Here is a 19362-nt window from a genome sequence, read left to right on the forward strand (position 1 = left end):
AATATTATTTTACAGGTACCATTGCCAAGATAGCTGAAATATTTATTTTAGAAGAAGGAAGTAAGCAGCCATGCCAAATGCTTGCTTAAAAATAGACAGCAGTCATTGATGGAGATTATAAATAGAGTAAAGGAAAGGGGGCTGGTCCTGGACGGGGATATTTATAGCACAGGCACACTGCTGTTTACTGTAGGCAGCAGCCAGGGGTTGCACTTATCAATAACACCATAAAACCCTGAACACCACTGAATGCAGTCGCCTCCCTCATCCATTTCTGGAAAGATGCATCTGTGGTGAAATAAAATCACTTTTATGAGGGGATGAAAGGGGGATTATTCCTAAGGGTCTTCTATTCATGGACACAGTAAATGCAAAAGTTGGATCACTTTTCAGTCTCGGCATATCTCTATTACAACTTTTTTTTCATTTCTTGCCGCTTGAGTTTGGCATATGTTGAATAGATGGACACGACGGGTTTAAAATCACTGAAACTGATAACACAGAATGAATGAAGTTAAGTTACTGAGTTAAGCAGACATATTTTTAAAAAATGTAAGCATAGGCTTTTGCATCTGAATTGGTAGCCTAATTAAAGCAAATATTGTAATTCCGGTGCTGTAAATGTCCTTTATAAAGAATGCTTTATCTTTGCATTTTAATTTAGGAACTGTTCTTTACTTGTCAGAGGAGGGGATGGCTGGAGTGTGACTTTGTTTTTATAATTTCTTTTATTTTGAGCCTCGCTGAAGCTACAAATATTTTTCTTTGAGCCTCCCTGTGTGAATTGCAGAAACTGCATCCCTCCACCTGAAATTAGTAATGGATTTTTACAATTTACCCTTTGATGTTGGCAAGGTAAAAGTTGAAGACAAAACCCTAGAGTTGAAAAAAGCTCTAGGTTTCACACACATTTGCATGCTGGTTAATCAGTGTTAATGGTTGCTTTTTAGACAAATTTTAAATGAGATGCAGAATGAAGTCATTTTAATGAAATAGCGCCATTTTTAAACTCAGATTGTTTTTTGTTTTTTATTTTTCCTATGGAAGCATTCATCACACGATGTGTCCAAGGACCATCTGAAAGAAAACATACAGAAGAACAAAAGATACAAAACAAAACATATAAAATACGTTATCTTGGCAGTAAAATAAATACACAATACACCACCACCCACCTTCCCTCTCATAAATGACGAACAGTCCCTGAACTGTTTCCCTGCTTTGAAAAGTTGAAGGGCCTTGAAAAGTAGCCGTTGCATTATTCTTTCATGTTTAAAAATGTTTATTTTAGTGGTGGTCCTGTGATGTGTGGAAACACACAGTTGTGTGGACACACTTGGTTGCTGCAGGTGGAGGACAGACTGACTGAGGAGCAGGAGGAGGGGCAGACAGACAGCCCGGCTGGCTGGTGGAGGAACTGATCCACTCCGACAGACGGCCAACTTGAGCGGACTGAACCTGCGACGCAAGCCGCTGCTGCCGAGTCCCCCGGCAGCCACCAGCCACCCGTCGGTCTGGGAGTTTAGCCAGCAAAGCTAACTAGCTAACTTGTCATAGGAACGACAAACTGTACCGCTGGCAATTGTGTGAATTAAATTGCATAGCTGTAACTAATTGTTTAAGTTTTAATATAAAATGTCTATATTACCATTTACTCCTCCAATCGTGAAGAGGCTGCTTGGCTGGAAGAAAGGAGAGCAGAACGGGCAAGAAGAGAAATGGTGCGAAAAGGCTGTCAAAAGTCTTGTGAAGAAGTTGAAAAAGACGGGACAGTTGGACGAGTTGGAGAAAGCCATCACAACACAGAATGTCAACACGAAATGCATAACCATACCCAGGTAAGGACACAGACACGGCTAACCAGCTGGCTAGCTACGGTTGATGACAGCTAGCTAGGTAGCTAAGTAGCTTGCTAGTTAGCTTGAGCTTAGTGCTTTTATTGTATTATTATATTTTCGTTGTTAACTTGCTAACGTTAACTGTTATGTGTCAACTGCTAAATTCATCAATCAGGAGATTAAAATTATGACATTGTGCAGCGGGGTTTGATTGCATTGATAGTTAGCTTTAGCTGCTATGGTAAAAACATAGCATAGCAGAGCTAACATTAGCTAATCAATATAAACTTAACCTGCTTTTCAGCTTGCATATTTATTTTTCTTGTGGAAACAGACACCAGCCAGTTAGTATTTTATCAGCGTCAAATTTCGATACATTACAAACTGTGTTACCTCTGTTGTAGCTTAGAAAGTGTTATGAATGTTAGTTAACGCTACTGCAAGAGGACTTGATGCCCAGTCTGTTATGTCATTATAGCGTTAGTTTGCACAAGTAGTCTGACCGGTAGACCAGCTGTAACCTTCATATACACCTGGAATGGCATAATTGTTTGGAATTGGACGCACATAGTAGTCGGAGTTTCTAAAATGCCGAAACAAGTTTAAAAAGAAACGTCTCAGCACGTTTCACCTGCTGACAGTGTAGCTGTGGTACATCTAGTGCTGCATAAACAAGTATGTCCTCAGTTCACACGTGTGATGAACAGGAGAAGAAGGGGTGGTTTGGCAAAGCAGAGCTCTGACTCATAGAGGATGTTTAGACTGGAGTGTGTGTACTCTGGGAGAGTTGGAATAAGGGCTCGGTTTGGGATTCCCCATATGAGATACCCATCCGTCCAAAAAGACCAGTAACTGACACTTGAGGTAGATGCTGGATTTTGCACACCCACTGGTGTATTTGCAGTGGTCTGGATGAGTCACAAATGCTGTCACTCAGTATGATGTTGGAGTAAAGTATTGTGCAGTTTAGTTAGTTTATTTGCTGGACACTGTCTTCAGTCAACAGTAACACTGTGAGTGAGTGCTAGCTTACAGTCCTTATTTCCATGTGCTTTCCTGTACAGATGTGAAAATGTAATCTTAAATAAAATCAAAATTGTTACCAAACATTACAGTGATAACTTTGATAAGATACATAACAACACTGAGTACATTGTAAATACATGCCATAATTTATTATTTATTTATTTATGTATTTTTTGTCTCTTTACTATTTGTTCTTATATAAAACAATCAATGCAAGTATTAGGGTTGTGTTGGTATGAGACTTTCAAGACATGATAACCATCTCTACAAATATTACAATGTCTCTGTATCATGGTATTTAGTTTCAGTGACCCTTAAAGGAATAAAAAAGAGTTTATTTTTTAGCTATACAAATGTTTTATTCCTATACTAACAATTTTTAAATACAAGTATGTATAAAAACTCTCCCTTTTGAAAATAACTAAAATTAATGTGACATTTTTACTGTCCAGTTGTAGTTTTTTTCATTACCATAGATAAGTAAACATATATGTTATAGTAACTGTCAGTTGTTGTAACACAGTATAACTTAAAACCAGTATTTCGCTGCAACCCCAGCAGGTAAACATATTGGCCCTGCTGACAATAGGCTCGGTTGTAGTAGCTGGAATACACCCTCAGTAACTTTAATTTTTAAGCATCCTTTAAAGTTTATTAGGCAGCTTGTAATCTAATTGCTACTGAAACTTTGAGTCCCCTATCATGGTCTGTATAGAAGTCAGAGAATGGGTGTTAACCTACATTAAAAACTTTTCCTCAATTCTTAGGAATGTGCTCCGGGCTCTAGGGAGGGCGTGGGCCACTGTTTGGATTGTGGTTCCATCTCGGTGGGTTTAGTGACTGTAAGTTTACAGAATAACAGCTGTTGTGCTATCTGTTGGGAATACAGAAGACATTGAGTCAAAGTGTGTGGTATGTGACTGAAATGTTAGGCTACCAGATCCTGCCCGAAAAGTAGTGTTGTCATCTTAATTCTGCTGTTTCTTTTTATGAAGGCATTTAGCAGTACAGGCTTGTTAATTGTTGGCGCTTGGACCAAACTCCAACATTAAGTGTTTTCTCTCCCACTCAAGATGTCACAAAAAGGTAAAAGGTGCTGCACTGGGGTTGAGATGTCTGAATCTGTGGCTGGCTACTGCACACTTGATGTTTGGTGGATAAGATGGTTGTGTCAGTCCAGCTGGGTGTCAGAGTGGTCATTATGTCAGTCAAAGTGGAATAATCAGGGAGACAGGACATAGTCAGAAGCGTGGGCCAATGTTGCCAGAGGCTCAGAAACGCTGACCTCAGCTGACCCAACAAAAGCACCCTTGATGCAAGAGTCAGTGTTGAAAGATGAGTCCACGGCCATCTATTTTTTGGTGATGTAGTCCCAAAGCTTGGTGATGTTTGGTGTGTGTTTGGATGATGCTTCCAACTTTTTAGGTAACACAGTGCTCAGAGTTCACTGGTACCATGTGTCCTTTACTTGGTCCCATTTAGCCTTTTTGTAGCTTGACGTAGATGTGTCTTTTTTAAGATTCTGGCAAAAACTGTTTGAAAGCCTATCGTTCAGCTTGATTTGGCTGTTATTTCAATGCATTGAACTAAATAAATGGCAGAATAGATATTGTATTTCATGAACGACTAGCCGAAGGTATCAGTCTAAAGAGCAGCACATGGACAGCAAGAGCAGCCACACTAATGGGCCAGCCTTTATGTCTTACAACATCTGATCATTCAGATGACACAGTTGTAGTATTTTATCTAAAATATAAACATGACAAAGGTGCGCACCATAATTGTAATTTCAAATGCGATTGTCATGCACCTCATTCCCTCTCAGAGTAAAGTAATAAACAAGTCAAATTCTAATGTTATTTAAGATTAAGATTTTTGTTAAATGTCATCACCAGTCTAGTCTAAATGTATATGAATATTAGTCATTATGATATTTTAGTTTGATACTGTAAGTTGCTTTGTTGGTCTGCTTGAAACCGGCACCAAGGTAGCTTTCATTTTTCTGAAATCTCAAGTCCTCTGTGACATACTTCTCGGGAGGCCAGGCCTGGTAAAGAATGAGAAACATGTGTTTCTTGTCTGACAGTTCTATGATGAGCTGAACTGTTGTTGAGTTCAGCTGGAAAAAAAGCCATCACCACACTGGACTGTGTGTGTGTGTGTGTGTGTGTTTGTGAGTGTGAGTGAGTGAGTGAGTGAGTGAGTGAGAGAGAGAGAGTGTGTGTGTGAGTGAGTGTGTGTGTGGGTGGGGGGTATCCAGGATCCGTTACAGTCCTTCCTTTCCTTTTTTAGTCATTTGGGTTTCATTGCAATATATAGAGGCTTACATCTCACAGTTACATATGCTTCCAGTGCAAACACTTCTCTTTACATACTGCAATTTAAATTCATAAATGAATGGTATTGCATCATAATTAAAAAAACCTACTTGGCCATGGATGATTTATAATGACTGCGTATTAGGGCCACTGTACGTTAAAAAAAAAAAAAAGGAAAAAAAAAGGAGGGCAATATTCTGAAAAAAAAAACTGAGATTGGTGTTGCAAATTTGAGAAAAAAAGTTGGACATTCTCATAAAGTCACAAATTTCTGAGAAAAAAACTCAGCTATTCTCTGAGTATTTAAAGTCGCAAATTTCTGAGAAAAAAACCTCAGAAATAGTGAGGTTTTTGTTTTTGGGGGGTCCAAAAAAACATATCTTTTCACTTTGGATCAATCTCATCACACAGACGCTACAGCGTTACTCCAAAGTGAAGTGATGTGGCTCTCTGACCCCCGAAACAAAAAAACACTACTATTCTGAATAGCTGAGATGTTCTCCTCAGAAATGTACAACTTCATAAACTCAGAGAATGTCCAAATTTTTTTCTCAGAAATCTTTGAGTGTTTTTCTCAAAAATTTGCAACTTTAAAAACTCTGAGAATAGCCTACCTTTTTCATTTGGGAAATTGTGATTTTTTTTCCAGAATATTGCCCTACATTTTTTTTATTAATCTACAGTGGCCCTAATACCCCATTGTAAAGTTTTGTAGACTTTGTAGCACGTTTTTTTATTTTATATTTCAATGTTTGGTCATTTTAGGATGATTCTGACAAATGATATTCCTCTGTATGGTGCTACATGGAAAGTCCTGTAGGGATGGAAATCAATAAGATTTTATTGATACCTTTCTTTTGGAAGTGAAGCCATATTTTGGACCCTTTCTTCATCTCCACTGTGACACATTCTTGTTGCTAGTTTAAGGAATTGATAAGCTCTAATTTGGAAAGACTTCCGAGCTTGAACCGGTTCCTGATCGCCATCCCTAGGGCTGAGGGAATGCTTGGTATAAAATACTTTCTTTCATGCTTTCAGTATTTGAATAGAGAAAATTAAAAAGCATTAAAAAGCACATTACATGTAGCCGTTTGGTGAAAAAAAGAAAAGCCAACTAGTCAGTCAAATGCTTTGGTGCCCTGTCCTCACATAATGCTGATTAATTCAGAACTAAGGAATATGTGACAGGTTGTATCTTACAATAAAAAAAAACATAATTTCGATGATAGTTGGAGCACAGAGCAAAGCAACACATTGACTGATTACATTCAGTCTGCATGCACAGCTACAGTCTCTGTGGTGGTGTCTTTCAGATCTTTAGATGGGCGTCTCCAGGTCTCCCACAGAAAAGGTCTACCTCATGTGATCTACTGCCGCTTGTGGCGCTGGCCAGACCTGCAGTCCCACCATGAGCTGCGGGCTGTCGACCACTGTGAATTTGCCTTCCACACCAAGAGGGATGAAGTCTGCGTCAACCCCTACCACTACCAGAGGGTGGAGACGCCAAGTGAGTGTACTTAATTGCTACATGGTCCAAATGACTGTATTTCAGTTAAAGCTTTTGCCATACTGTTTACGGGGCTGAACTGGTCCTAAAGAAAGTATCTGCCTGTCTCCAGTTTTGCCTCCTGTCCTAGTACCACGACATACAGATATACCTGCAGAGTTTCCTCCGCTGGATGACTACAGCCCATCCATCCCCGAGAACACCAACTTCCCCGCTGGCATTGAGCCCCAGAGTAACTATATTCCTGGTAAGATAAAGTGTCATTATTTATGAAAACAGAACTTAGAAGTTTGTGAGTTTATGCTCATGACTGATAATTGACTTTGCTTATTTGGAAGGAAAGGGAACTTGACTGTAAGCAGAAAAAATACTGGTTAATGCTTGTTGCAATCATTTTTTTGCCTCTTTTTTCACAATGCATTGCATCACAAAAACTTGTTTAAGCACTTGAATACACGTCAAAGCCTTAATGTGTTGAGATCAGGAGCGTGTTCCTTAATCTTTGTGTCTGTATATCACAGAAACTCCACCACCAGGGTATCTGAGTGAGGATGGTGAGACAAATGATCACCAGCTCAACCACAGCATGGACACAGGTGATTCACATGAACGCACATACAATTTAAACTGCTCTAATTATGCCTTATCTAGATCATGAGCCAAACCTCTATTACTGCTCTATTTCAGGTTCACCCAGCCTGTCGCCCAATCCTGTGTCACCTGCAAACAGTAATCTTGGTAAGCAAAACCAAAGAGGTCAGCTTTAATTACAGAGCATATCATTATCTGCACTTTTCTGGTTGGTAGCAATTACATTATGTAAAGTATAATACTGCTTATACAGTAACATGGCCTTTTCTCAGCAAACTGGCATATGAAATCAAATTACATTCATTTACTATATTAGTAAGTTTTGCTCACACTTTAAACACTTTCTTATCATCATCATTTTTTTGTGCTTTATTTTTTACCAAAAAAACATTGAAATACAGGTAAACAATACAGAAAATACAAACAGTTGGTCTCCTTTGCATTTATACAAGCAACTGCACTGATGGATATACAAATCAGTTCATATGGTAAATATTCAGCGATCATCTTGTGAGGTCACATAGACAATCCGTCTTTCCCAGTGCCGCAGGAATCCGAGGGAGCCAGTTCCTAATGACAAGCACTTAGCCATAGCATCATGTGACCTATAAAAGCCAAAAAAAAGTGTTGCAGTTTTGTGAAATATGTCTTTTTCGAATAACCTGAAATACCACCTCAAGTGATCGTAAAAACGTTTTTGCAATAAATGGAAGCTTTTCTAAATTGAAGTTTTTCCATTAGTATTTTATATTCCCAATTTCAATTTGCGCAACTTGAAGGTTAATGGAAACCCGCCTAGTAAGAGCATTTATGTAGGACCAGTACTGCAGACCTTTTTATCTGAATCACCCTGCATTAAAGGACACATCCCCACATGACTGGACCTGATGACTCTACTATAGAGTACATAGAGTCCTGTCGTACCTGTCATCTCTTTAAAATGTCTTATGCAAAGAAGCCATCCTTACTGTCAGAGGATAGCTTCGATATGCAGCAGCACTTTATTAGACTTCTTCATAACTGGATCCAAAGTGTACAAGCGAGCGAACATATGATTATTTCAGTTTCTCTTGAAGAAAATATCCTAACCTGCTCTGTGCGTCAGTCAACAGGCTAAGCAAAGTGTTAATTGATTGAAAAATCACTTGTCCTGGCTGTTTTTTTTGCAAAGCTTATCAGACTTAAAATCTTTTTTCAGAGCAACAGCAAAGCTTGTTTAGGGCTCAGAAGACTGAATTTTGTTGCTTTAAGTATATCTGGACACTTATTTGCACTTTTTTATGCTGTATAGCAAGAAGAGGTGATAGACATATCATCTGTGTAACTTCCCTCTTCTGACCTGAACATGTTAGTAAACCAAAAATGCTGATGTCTTATCAGTGGTGCTGTACTCATCAAGTCAGGTTAGAATATCTTTGTGGTGGTGAGCGTGTGTGTGAGAGAGACAGATTAGCAATATGCAGGAGTAGTGGCCTACGTCTGGGAGGCTCAGCCTCAGGGCAGTAACAGAGTAAGTGTGGTATGAATGGAGTCTTTGTCTTTGGTCTGTCCTCGTCTGTGGAAAGGCCAGAATCAGACAGCTCAAGGTAATGCAATAATAATAATATCCGGTTGCCAGGTTATTCTATCTATGTGGAAAGCCACCAGGAGGTCATTGTTAACTAAATAAATATGTACGTCATGTCTTGGCCATTCCTGGCAGGGGCCATGAGGGTCATGGGAACGAGCTTTTGAGGAGAAATCAAAGAGAAGCGTTATCAGCTGTGTGCATCTCCACAGTCAAATGGTAGTTTGACCACAAAGCAGTACCTGTTCTCATGGGTTTCTTAATTTTTTTCTCATGGACTTCAGTGGACCTTAAATCTTAGCTAATGTACTCATTCAACCCCCATGCTCTGCTCACACAGATTTACAACCTGTGACATACTGTGAGTCTGCCTTCTGGTGCTCCATCTCCTACTATGAGCTGAACCAACGTGTAGGAGAGACCTTCCATGCCTCCCAGCCCTCCCTCACAGTGGATGGATTCACAGACCCATCCAACTCTGAACGCTTTTGTCTGGGCTTGCTTTCCAACGTCAACCGCAACTCTGCAGTAGAGCTCACGCGCAGACACATAGGTACTGGTTTAACTTCACAGGGACCGTATAAGCTTTGATCTAACTTGCCTTTTATATTTGCACCTGACATTTTCAGCTGCCTCAGTGCTTAGCATCAATCCCCTCTCTGGTTTTTCTTTCCAGGACGGGGTGTGAGGTTGTACTACATTGGTGGAGAGGTGTTTGCAGAGTGTCTTAGTGACAGTGCCATCTTTGTCCAGAGTCCCAACTGCAACCAGCGCTATGGTTGGCATCCTGCCACTGTCTGCAAAATACCTCCAGGTAGGCATGAGAGGAAACACACAAACACCTGAAGCCAGGTGTGCTCTGGCATTTAATCCCAGATTCTCCCTTCACACTTCTGAATGTTGATTTAGAATTCAAATGTCAGGCTACAACAATTCAATACAGCCCTGCCTAATACTAAAACATTACCACTATGAATAATACTTTTTTAAAATTTTATTTAATTTTTTTTCAGGCTGCAACCTGAAGATCTTCAACAATCAGGAGTTTGCTGCTCTGCTCGCCCAGTCAGTCAACCAAGGCTTTGAGGCTGTCTACCAACTCACCAGGATGTGCACCATCCGCATGAGTTTTGTCAAGGGCTGGGGAGCTGAGTACAGGTGAGCAGATTCAAATCTCAAACCAATTAAGACAATTATATTGCAATTATGAGTACATGAATGCTGTATATATATATATATATTTTTAACATACAATAGTTTGAGGCTTAAAAGTGACAAAAGGCAGTGGAGAGGTCAACCAGTTCATCCAGTTCATGTTCCACTGACTGTGCTGGCAGAAGTTGCTAAGACCAATTTATACTGTTTGCTAAAGATGCTATATACTTAAATTTTGCTATTTTTCAGTCTGGTACTTTTCAGCGTAACAAAAGGCAGCAACTACAATTTAGTGCCTGAGCTTCAACCAAAAATGCCAACAAATAGAATTTGTCTGGGATATGCAAAAAGTGGTCAAAAGACTTGGGAATTAACATGATGTGGGTTATTTAAAAAAAAAAAATCCACGCAAGTGAGACAAAAACAACTGTTGATCTTTCAGTGAAAAAAAATTGATGTTGACTCTACACTTATTTGCTGTAGGGCTCTGTACAGGCTTTAATCCACAAAGCAGGTGATTCAGTTTATCGGGATGTTTGGCAATAATCAAGGCAATATTTTTTGGTGTTTTTTAAATCTTACTTGAAGGAAAACTGTCACAAAGACCACTCCACCATGTGCATAAGTCAAGTAGAAAAAGTTAACTTTTTAATGCAATTAGAACAGTAGAATCTATATTTATCACAGCACGTTTAACACACTGAGAATATGTTGCTGGAACAACAGAATCATATGACTAAAGACAGATTACAGAATTGCTGTCTAGAAGTGGGGGGGTTAAACACAACAAAATTGACGTTGTATTGATTCTTTAAAAAAACAATGTATCACATGACATAAAATTGTGATACTCAATATGTCAATATTTTCGTGGCCATATTTGCTCCCTAGCAGAAAAATGTCTGCTGTTAGGTTACCATTTGTTAGCTTGTTAGTTGTCAAAAAAAACAACAACAACATTAACTCCATCTACATAGTACCTACTCAGTGCATTTCTACAAACTGTGTGATAATCCTACCCTCGTGAGGTGAATGAAAAAAATGTAAAAGTGATCTGGCTTTATTAACCAATAATGTGTTCGGCCAAATAATGTATATTTTGAACAACAAGCCAAGGGCTGCTTTAATTGGTCAAAGGGCCACAATTGGCCCCCGAGCCAGACTTTGGACATGGCTGGAGTTCAGCCTCCTTTTGTCTCATTGCTTTTTCCCTTTTCTTTTCTCACACGGTACTATGTACTTGTATAAACTCAGAGTGGATGCTGAGGGAGGCTGTCAGGTCTGAGTAATCCCCGGGGTGAGGGAGAGGGGCAGAGAATTTAAGGGGGTTTTAAGTGGGCCCTCTGTGAACTCTGCTCACGGCTCTTCACTTCACAGAGGACGTCTTTCTTCAGACACACCGGCACATAAAACCGTTTACAGCCAAGACCAGACACACGGTGTACCTTTCCCTTCCCACGGCTGCACTTTAATTTTCTCACTTTTTGTTTCTTGTGTAAAAAGCCCATTCATGGTTAAGTGCTCTATTAGCATTTTTTATTTCAGCTTTCAAAGGTGGATTAAAGCACCTGCCTCAACACATAGGCCATATGCTGTCATCTCTGTCCCGCCTGTGTAAAGTTTTAAGAGTTCATCACTTCTCTTGTTTTCCCTGAGTCTGTCGTACTGCGCACATTTAGGACACCAAGATTTCATTAAGCAGTGTGCCCCAATTTTTAGAAGAAAAAGTGTTTATGGTCAAATTCACTTTTGGGATTGAATAAATGAAGCGGCATTGTGCACAGGCTGGAGCAGCAGACTCAGACGAGGAAAAAGATGGGGATGGGGGGAGGGTGCTGCTGCTGTGAGTCGGCGAGAGAGGGTTGAGTAACAGAGAAAGAATGCAGCAGGCATGCATTCGTGAGGGAGACATGGAGTGGGAGGTGAACGCATTTCAGGCACCCTTTGCAAGGGGGGATTCCCACTGGACCATGAGTGGTCCGTGTTATATTTCTGGCACCAAACATCTTGGAGGAAACATCTCTGATAGCAACTTGAATGACTTCAGAAATGGCCTGTAAGAGTTGGCTCCAGTGTTGTTGCTAATTCAGCAAAGACAAGAGATAACTGAGTAAACTGTATGTTTGCACTGACTGTATGAAGTTAACCTCATGATGACATATTGGCACATCTTTTCAGTGTTGATGTATGAAAGCTCTCAATAATGACAGACTCTATTGCCCCTCTTCCTCTCTGCACCCTGCAGACGTCAGACAGTGACCAGCACCCCCTGCTGGATAGAACTGCATCTCAATGGCCCTCTGCAGTGGCTGGACAAGGTACTCACACAGATGGGCTCTCCCAGCATCCACTGCTCCAGTGTGTCCTAGGAGCCACACATAACTCCCAGAAACCTTTCTTCCTATCCACACACTTACACACAAACCACATAGGTAAACTTAAGCGCCTCTCTGTGATAATAAGGAAAGAGACGCCATCCATCAAATCAGTAAATCACTCCTCCCTCGCTGTGTCTAACATTTCACCTCACATCTAGAGCACTTTCCTCAGTCACATTTAGTGTCTCCATTTGACGGTTATTTTAGGACTTGTACATTGTTTTTATGTGTTCAATGGGCAGCCACAGGGTATTTGCAATAGGTTTCAAAAGACAACCACATTTTTCGTCATTATTCATTCAGACATCGCGTCTGTGCTCAGTGTTGTAACTTTTTTTGTTTTGTTTTATAAATGAGTTTTTTTTTCCAAGTTGAAGTTATGGTACAGTTTCAGCTTGGCCGTCTCTTACATGTTTCAAAAACATTTTTGATTCTATGAATTAGCTCAAATATGCTCTCATCACTGGCGTTTCAGTGTCCCAGTAACCACTCTTTCTAATCACTGAATTAGGAGGCTTATTTATCAATTGAACCATAAATTAACATGAAAACTCATTCTTAGTAGTGAATAAATAGAATATATTTAATTAATATCTTAAGTACAAGGTACTTTGCCCGTATTGATTCATCTGTATGAATTACAGTGTCAGTTATCTGATTGATCATGTAATTGGTATTTTGTCTATTTAAAAAAAAAAAAAACAGAAAAAAGACATTAGCACCATTGTTTCTTGAAAAGAACCCTTGTATGAAAACTATTTTCCTCAGTGAAAGAGACTTTTTCTAAGTTATTTTTGCATACTGTCCTGCATGGGAATATATTTTTTTTATTGCCTCAATATGATTGTATATAAATATTTATAGCTTGTGATTTCTCGTAGTCATGCAGTGCTTGAAACAGTGGACCTGACTGACCTCTGGCATGAGTAGATTCACAAAAAAAGTCTTTGCTTTAACGACCCAAAACTCTGCCTGCGTCAATGCAGGCAGCTTCTAACATGGGTCAACTAGTTCTTCAGTGTGACACGGGATAACTGTACCAGCTATTACTGTTATTTCATAATAGGGACGTAGAGAATAACAGTATGAGTGATCGTAGCCGGCCGGTTGAATTTAGGCACCCATGTGATTTCAGTGTGAAGGGTAGTCGGTAACAGCAACCATGGCTGTGGTTCATCCATTAATGGCATGTAGAATAACAAAATAAACAAATTTACTTTTACAGATATTACCAACTGTTGGCCAAAAGTACACTATACTCCTCGTGGGTAAATGATGCACTTCCAATTTACCGTGTTGATCAGTGTAAAGCTTTAGTTCTAGTGGTAATTTGCTTGTTCGGTAAATACTGTATATTACATGTACATTGCTACAATATAAGGCATGTGTAATATGCTCGCTGTCATTGTCTATGAAGCCACTATGTTTATCCTGTACTTACTTATAGTACATAAGACTGAGTCACCATGTAATTTATTTCAAACAGTTACACAGTGCTTAACTGAAATACTGTGTGCTACAGTGCGTTAGCTAGTTTGGTAGATCCGTATCAGTGCTCAAGTGTTCCTTGATATGTTTAGTTGGTGGTTTTCAAGTCTTAATGTACATGTTTTTTTTCATGTAGCCTAATATTTGTCCTCAAATGACCATTGTTTTGTTATCTGTGAAAAATTTAATAAAATGCAACTGAGTAAAAAGATTTTAATGCAATGTTTCTTTAAACCACAGCTCAATATCACAGTAACTACGAAAATGGAAACCCCTGTGAATGAATCTGAAATGACAGGCCTTTTTCAAAAAGGACATTTTAAGAAGGAACAACACAGGTGCAAATAATGAAATAAATGACGGCTGGATTCCATTTAGCTGCTTTGACTTTAGGATCCTTAGACCTAGACACAGCCATCATTGTTAGTGTTATTAGTGACACCTGTGCGTTTCCTGCAAGGGAAATCAAAATGTTTGCTGTGAAAAAGGCACATCTTATTGTCCTATAGTCAATGTGAAACTGTCAGAGGTAAATTTTGGAAATTTGAGGTGAAATTCAAAGCTTTTTAAAACCTTTTTGAAGTAATTCCTGGACGTACCATCATTTTCTTATAAAAACATTGCATCTCATTTTTAAGGTTAGTATTTATGTGGTCCTGCACAGAGGTAATGTTAGGTTTTATGTAGAAATATGGTTATTAGTGAGGTTAATCCTCATTTTTTCACCAACAGGTAAGTGAAAGTATAATTTTTTTAAAGGCTTTTAACGTTGAATATTTGGACAATTAAACATTTGCGCACATTGGTAAAATTGACAAGAAATGTTTCACAAATTGCAAGAAATAAGTAGATTTAGAAGGCTGTCTGGGTTTTTTTAACCAAGTGGAAAATAAACTTATGATGATTACATATTTCAAGTTATGTTACAAATTTATTATAATTTTAAGCATTTTTTACCCCATGTCTTTTTTTTCTTTCTTTTTTTGAAAAAACAATTTTTACAGGTCGCTTTTCTTGGTACCTTTTACTAATTTCTTGCTATTTTTGGGGTCAGTTCTTCTTTTGTCGCTCATTGGCTTCTCACCATTTGTTTAAGAGAAATCAAGCCAATATACTTAGGATTAAAAGGGAAAGACAATTCTAGATGAGTCAACCACTGGGCAGTTTTTGAGGGTGTAGTTTGTGTTGATATTTTGTTGGATGGCATATTGTAAGATAATCTTTTACAGTTCTGCAAAGAGAAAAAGCCTTAAAACACCTTTCAGCATAATGTTGTCCATTACAGCACTGCCACTGAACATTTTATTTACTATAGAGATGCTCCATTATTGCACACAGGTGTTGCTGTTTTTCTGGTGCGTGTATTTTTCTTAATCTTAATTAGCATGAGATGTAGTCCAACAGTCTTGTGTTCACAATAAAATATGCAAAACAGCCAAAAAAAATTAAAATCACAAGTCTTTATGTTGATTGAACAGAATGCGCATTAAATGTCTTACAACTCTTCTAAGGATAAGGCACATTATGTCACTTGCACATATATGTGACAACTGTACCTAAGGGACATACACATAAATCAAAGCCCACATCATTTTCTTGTTTTTCCACCTGCGACGGCATCGTGTGTTGACGCTCATTTGGGGCTCGTAGCAAAGCAAGGGACCCAGGGGAGAGGACTGAGGATCAGGGCCATCAGCTGGATCTCCTCTCGCCCTATTCAAAGTATCTTCTCTCTACACATCGGTATTGGAATCATTTTATATTAAGAATCAAAAGTTTCTAAACATGACTGTGCCTACAGCACCATCTGTAAGCATCTCCACTTTCCAGGTGCAAGAAGCAAGTCAAAGGGCGCTGGATCTTGTGGGAGGCCCAGGAAAGGAGGAGGACCAGGAGAAGGGAGGCTGAGTCACAGGTAGCTACTTTTAGCTTTCCTCACCAGATGATAAGCCATCTATCTCATCGTCATCACCGCCGATGGCCATCCAAAACGCTTTTGCTACCTGGAAAGCAGATTTAGTATAAATACTTCATATAAGTTTAAGTGAAACATGTGTAACGTCACAATTTATTCAACCAATTTTGGATTCAAAGTGAAACAGATAAGTGCTCCAGCCAAGGTTCCTGCGGATCCTTACAGTCCTAAAAGGTATTGAATTAATAATCTAAAAATAAAGCCTTGATATGAATTAAATTGACATAAATTGATCTTTCAAAGTCTTAAAAATGTTTAGACAGGAGAAGCATTTTATAAACCGTTTTTTTCTGATGTTGCACTGTGCGACTTCAAAATAATAGGTAACATCTATTTTTTTATTTAATAATTTCCTTTTCTTCAGTTGGTTATGATGGGAATCCAAGCAGTGGAATCTCACATTCAGATTCAGAAACACAAAATCGCCCAGAAAACCAGCCAGAGATGCCAGATATTTCCCACCTCTGTTGATAAAGCAAATAGATACTTTAATAATTATAATATTATATGTACATCGTCTTCTATGTGTTCCACTCTAAAAAGGGCTGGTTTTATATAATCTAACTTTTTCACTGGAAAAAAAAGTCATGTTTTATGTTACAATAAACATTTGGGCAAAATAAAATTGTCCTACCTCAAATTTCATTGTTAGAAGACTGGTCTTAAACTTAGCTCTGAGTGACAAATAAAAAAGTCTTAAATCTACATTGCCTGAAGCTGCAGGAACCATGGCTCCAACAATGAGATCTGAAATGTCTTTATTCATCACATCGTCTATTTTGGCATGGACTGACTGGTTTGACAATGGTTTGTGTTACTGTGTTCGCAACAATTTCATAGTAGATGATTAATCTTTTTACATAAACAGGACAAACAGATTATGAATATTACCAGGTCCTACTCTTGTTGTCCTGTAAACCAGGTGTGACTACAGTTTCTTACCTTCTCTGCATGAACCTTTCTCTGCTCATGAGGTAATGAAGAAGCTTTGTCTGCAGGTAGAAAATCAGAGAAAACCAAAACATAAGTATAATAAGCTGTTGGGATATTTGACACAAAAAAAACCAATGATTTATGAACACACATCCAAGCCGTGCATTCACTTTCCATTCCCCAATTACCTTTCATCTCTTTTAATTTGGTAAAGAGACGTTCAAAGTTATCCACATCTGCATCTCCAGCTGTGAGATTAGCGAGTTCCTGAATGTCCAAATCAGTCATAGCATCTGACAGAATCAACACAGACATTAAATGTCATGTCACATCATCAAGATATCCATGTTTTGGTTAAAAAAATAAAATAAAAATAAATAAAAATACTGAAAAGAATGAGCCAGTGGGAAAAAAACAGACTAAAGGGGGACAATAATGATGTTGTTCACTTACCAACTACTGTGTCTCCCTGTGTGTCTGTGTTTGCACTACTTTCTGTATGGCTAGTGTCCTCATTAACAAGTGAGCCCTCTACTGGCAAGGTGGAAGACTGCAGGAAAGGGGCTAGGGTTAGCATGCCTCATTATGACCTGACACATTAATACACATGAGAAGGAAGTTAGATCACAATGAAAGACAATAAATGAAAATGGTTAAGTTTGTTTCTGACCTGTGGCTCTTGTGAACAGCTGTGTGGGTTGTTGTGTCTGGCAGCCACCAAACTACTCATCAGACCAAAGCCCTGATTGTGCCCTATCACATAGAAATATAAGCCATTACATACCATACACACACAGTAATAAACAGTAAGGTAAAAGTGCAATGGATAACTATGTTAGTGATGTGAGCTCACCATCCTTCATCTCTACACTGGACCACACGTTGGCATTGAGAGCCTGGACAATTCTCTTTACTCCTGTAGATTCTGGAAAGTCATCTGACAGTGCATCAAAGACAGTGAGAATGTGGACAAAAAATACCAAAATATGAAGAGAGTGGAAATTTAAGTATATGCAGTGTCATTAAAGTTTCTGCTTTCTGTAAAACTCACCATCTTCATCTGGCAGCTCCTGCGGATTGAGCTCCACCAGTTCAAATGCATGAGCCAAACACCACTGTTGTGCTTCATGTCTGGTCACCCCTGAAATACAAATTCAGATGCCATGTAATAGCCTGCAGAGTTGTATTCAAGTGTAAGCCAGCAGGCAGAGCAGGGGAACTCACCATTTTCACAGACTCTGTCACACACCAGAATGAGCACCTCTGGAGCAAGATCTTCCACCACAGATATCCAGGGATTTAGTTTTTCCAGACCATCCTCCTGTAAACACAATGCACACACTCTGAACGCATGCACACGTATCACAGAATATAGATTCTAAAACTGAAGCTCGTCTTAAACTACATACCACTGTGCTGTCAAAATAGGCGATGAAAGCCTGCATCGACTGAGCAATCTCTGATGACATCTGAAAAGTGCTCGGTACAACACATAGCCTGACATCCGCTGTGTAATATTTATTGTTGATGGTCCACGGATACCACACTACTGTTTCCTCTCGCTTGATCGGCTCAGGTAAAGTCTTCGTACTGAGAATCTCTGCGGTAAAAGCACGCATATTATAACTCACACAAACAAATGAGAGACATTTCGTCGTGTCAATCAACTTGCTTTCACTGTGACAACTGGCTAGTTGTTGAAATAAGACGCACGTAAACACCATCAGACTTGATTTTAGCGTTTTAAAATCAGCCCAACAAGAATTCGCTTACGCGCTCGGACAGATTAGTTATTAACCTGTATTAGCAACAAGCAGGCACTGCTAAATGTAATCTGTAGCGCTAATAGAAAGTTAGCTTTTTTTAGCATTAGCCGGTTTGTCAAATCATGCACGTAAAGCTTTGCTAAACTTACGTTTTATCAGCTCTTCTTCTTTAAAACCGCTGTCACAACTCGTGATGGCCACACATGGAATGGTCATCTCTGTGTCTTCCTCTGTAGTTGACATGTTCATAATATTTAGGACAAGCTTCTTCAGCTGATAGCTAGCTTGACGTGACGTTAACTTTGATAACCTTTCAACTCTGACCGAGCCGCTGCGACGGTCTCTTCCGGTGCAACGGTGACAAGGCTCAGAGTTTATTTTAACAACGCCTTACGATACATTTATGTGCCTTGCAATTAGGTGATTTATTATCGTGATATAAATAGAAATGTAATTTGTGTCTAGGGCGTCACTGACATTAAATGCGCTTTGTGTACCGAAGCTTTTTAGAAATGTGGGGGATTTTCTCCCTGGATTATTTCTTTCAGGCAAAGGACCTCCCCACGAGCAACACCAACACATTATTAATATATGTTTACGTTAATGGTTGTGGTTAAATCGATTTTGGCCATGGTTTTATTTGTAATCTGCCTGTTGTAGCAAAAATGTCCAAAAGTATGGACGGACTGTCTGACAGATCATACTCGGAGAAAAGAAACACTCAAGGTACTCCTCTCGTTGTCATGGTTACGAGTACTGTTAGAAGACTTTTGATTGATGTTAGTTAGCAAACTGGTTTGGTTACAATAGTTAGCTCGTT

At 39.1% G+C, this 19362-nt stretch overlaps 2 protein-coding genes across 2 annotated transcripts; one reads left to right on the top strand and one right to left on the bottom strand.

Annotated features, from left to right (window-relative positions):
- The first annotated feature begins 1466 nt into the window (after positions 1-1466).
- Positions 1467-14065, top strand: smad3b (SMAD family member 3b). The gene is made up of 9 exons (XM_042496227.1): positions 1467-1838; positions 6496-6689; positions 6802-6936; positions 7211-7285; positions 7377-7427; positions 9188-9400; positions 9524-9661; positions 9861-10005; positions 12248-14065. Exons 1-9 carry the CDS (start codon positions 1636-1638, stop codon positions 12369-12371), a joined length of 1278 nt encoding a protein of 425 aa, XP_042352161.1. The 5' UTR covers positions 1467-1635; the 3' UTR covers positions 12372-14065.
- Positions 14066-14920: 855 nt separating this feature from the next.
- Positions 14921-18847, bottom strand: aagab (alpha and gamma adaptin binding protein). The gene is made up of 10 exons (XM_042496367.1): positions 18692-18847; positions 18186-18376; positions 18001-18097; positions 17828-17917; positions 17630-17713; positions 17447-17529; positions 17230-17326; positions 16965-17069; positions 16786-16835; positions 14921-15871 (listed from the first exon to the last, which is right to left on the bottom strand). The coding sequence occupies exons 1-10, from the start codon at positions 18789-18791 to the stop codon at positions 15794-15796; spliced, it is 975 nt and encodes a 324-aa protein (XP_042352301.1). The 5' UTR covers positions 18792-18847; the 3' UTR covers positions 14921-15793.
- Between the last annotated feature and the right edge of the window lie 515 nt (positions 18848-19362).

Source organism: Plectropomus leopardus, chromosome 11 (genome assembly GCF_008729295.1).
Source record: "Plectropomus leopardus isolate mb chromosome 11, YSFRI_Pleo_2.0, whole genome shotgun sequence".
Lineage (NCBI taxonomy): Eukaryota > Metazoa > Chordata > Actinopteri > Perciformes > Serranidae > Plectropomus > Plectropomus leopardus.

Coding starts and splice junctions, on each gene's coding strand:
- aagab (XM_042496367.1), bottom strand. CDS start 18,791: ATGAACATGTCAACTACAGAGGAAGACACAGAGATGACCATTCCATGT. Junction 17,070..17,229: donor ACAGGGAGACACAGTAGTTG/GTAAGTGAACAA, acceptor TGATTCTGTCAG/ATGCTATGACTGATTTGGAC. Junction 15,872..16,785: donor GAAAGGTTCATGCAGAGAAG/GTAAGAAACTGT, acceptor TCTGCTTTCCAG/GTAGCAAAAGCGTTTTGGAT.
- smad3b (XM_042496227.1), top strand. CDS start 1,636: ATGTCTATATTACCATTTACTCCTCCAATCGTGAAGAGGCTGCTTGGC. Junction 7,286..7,376: donor CAACCACAGCATGGACACAG/GTGATTCACATG, acceptor GCTCTATTTCAG/GTTCACCCAGCCTGTCGCCC. Junction 9,401..9,523: donor GCTCACGCGCAGACACATAG/GTACTGGTTTAA, acceptor TTTTCTTTCCAG/GACGGGGTGTGAGGTTGTAC.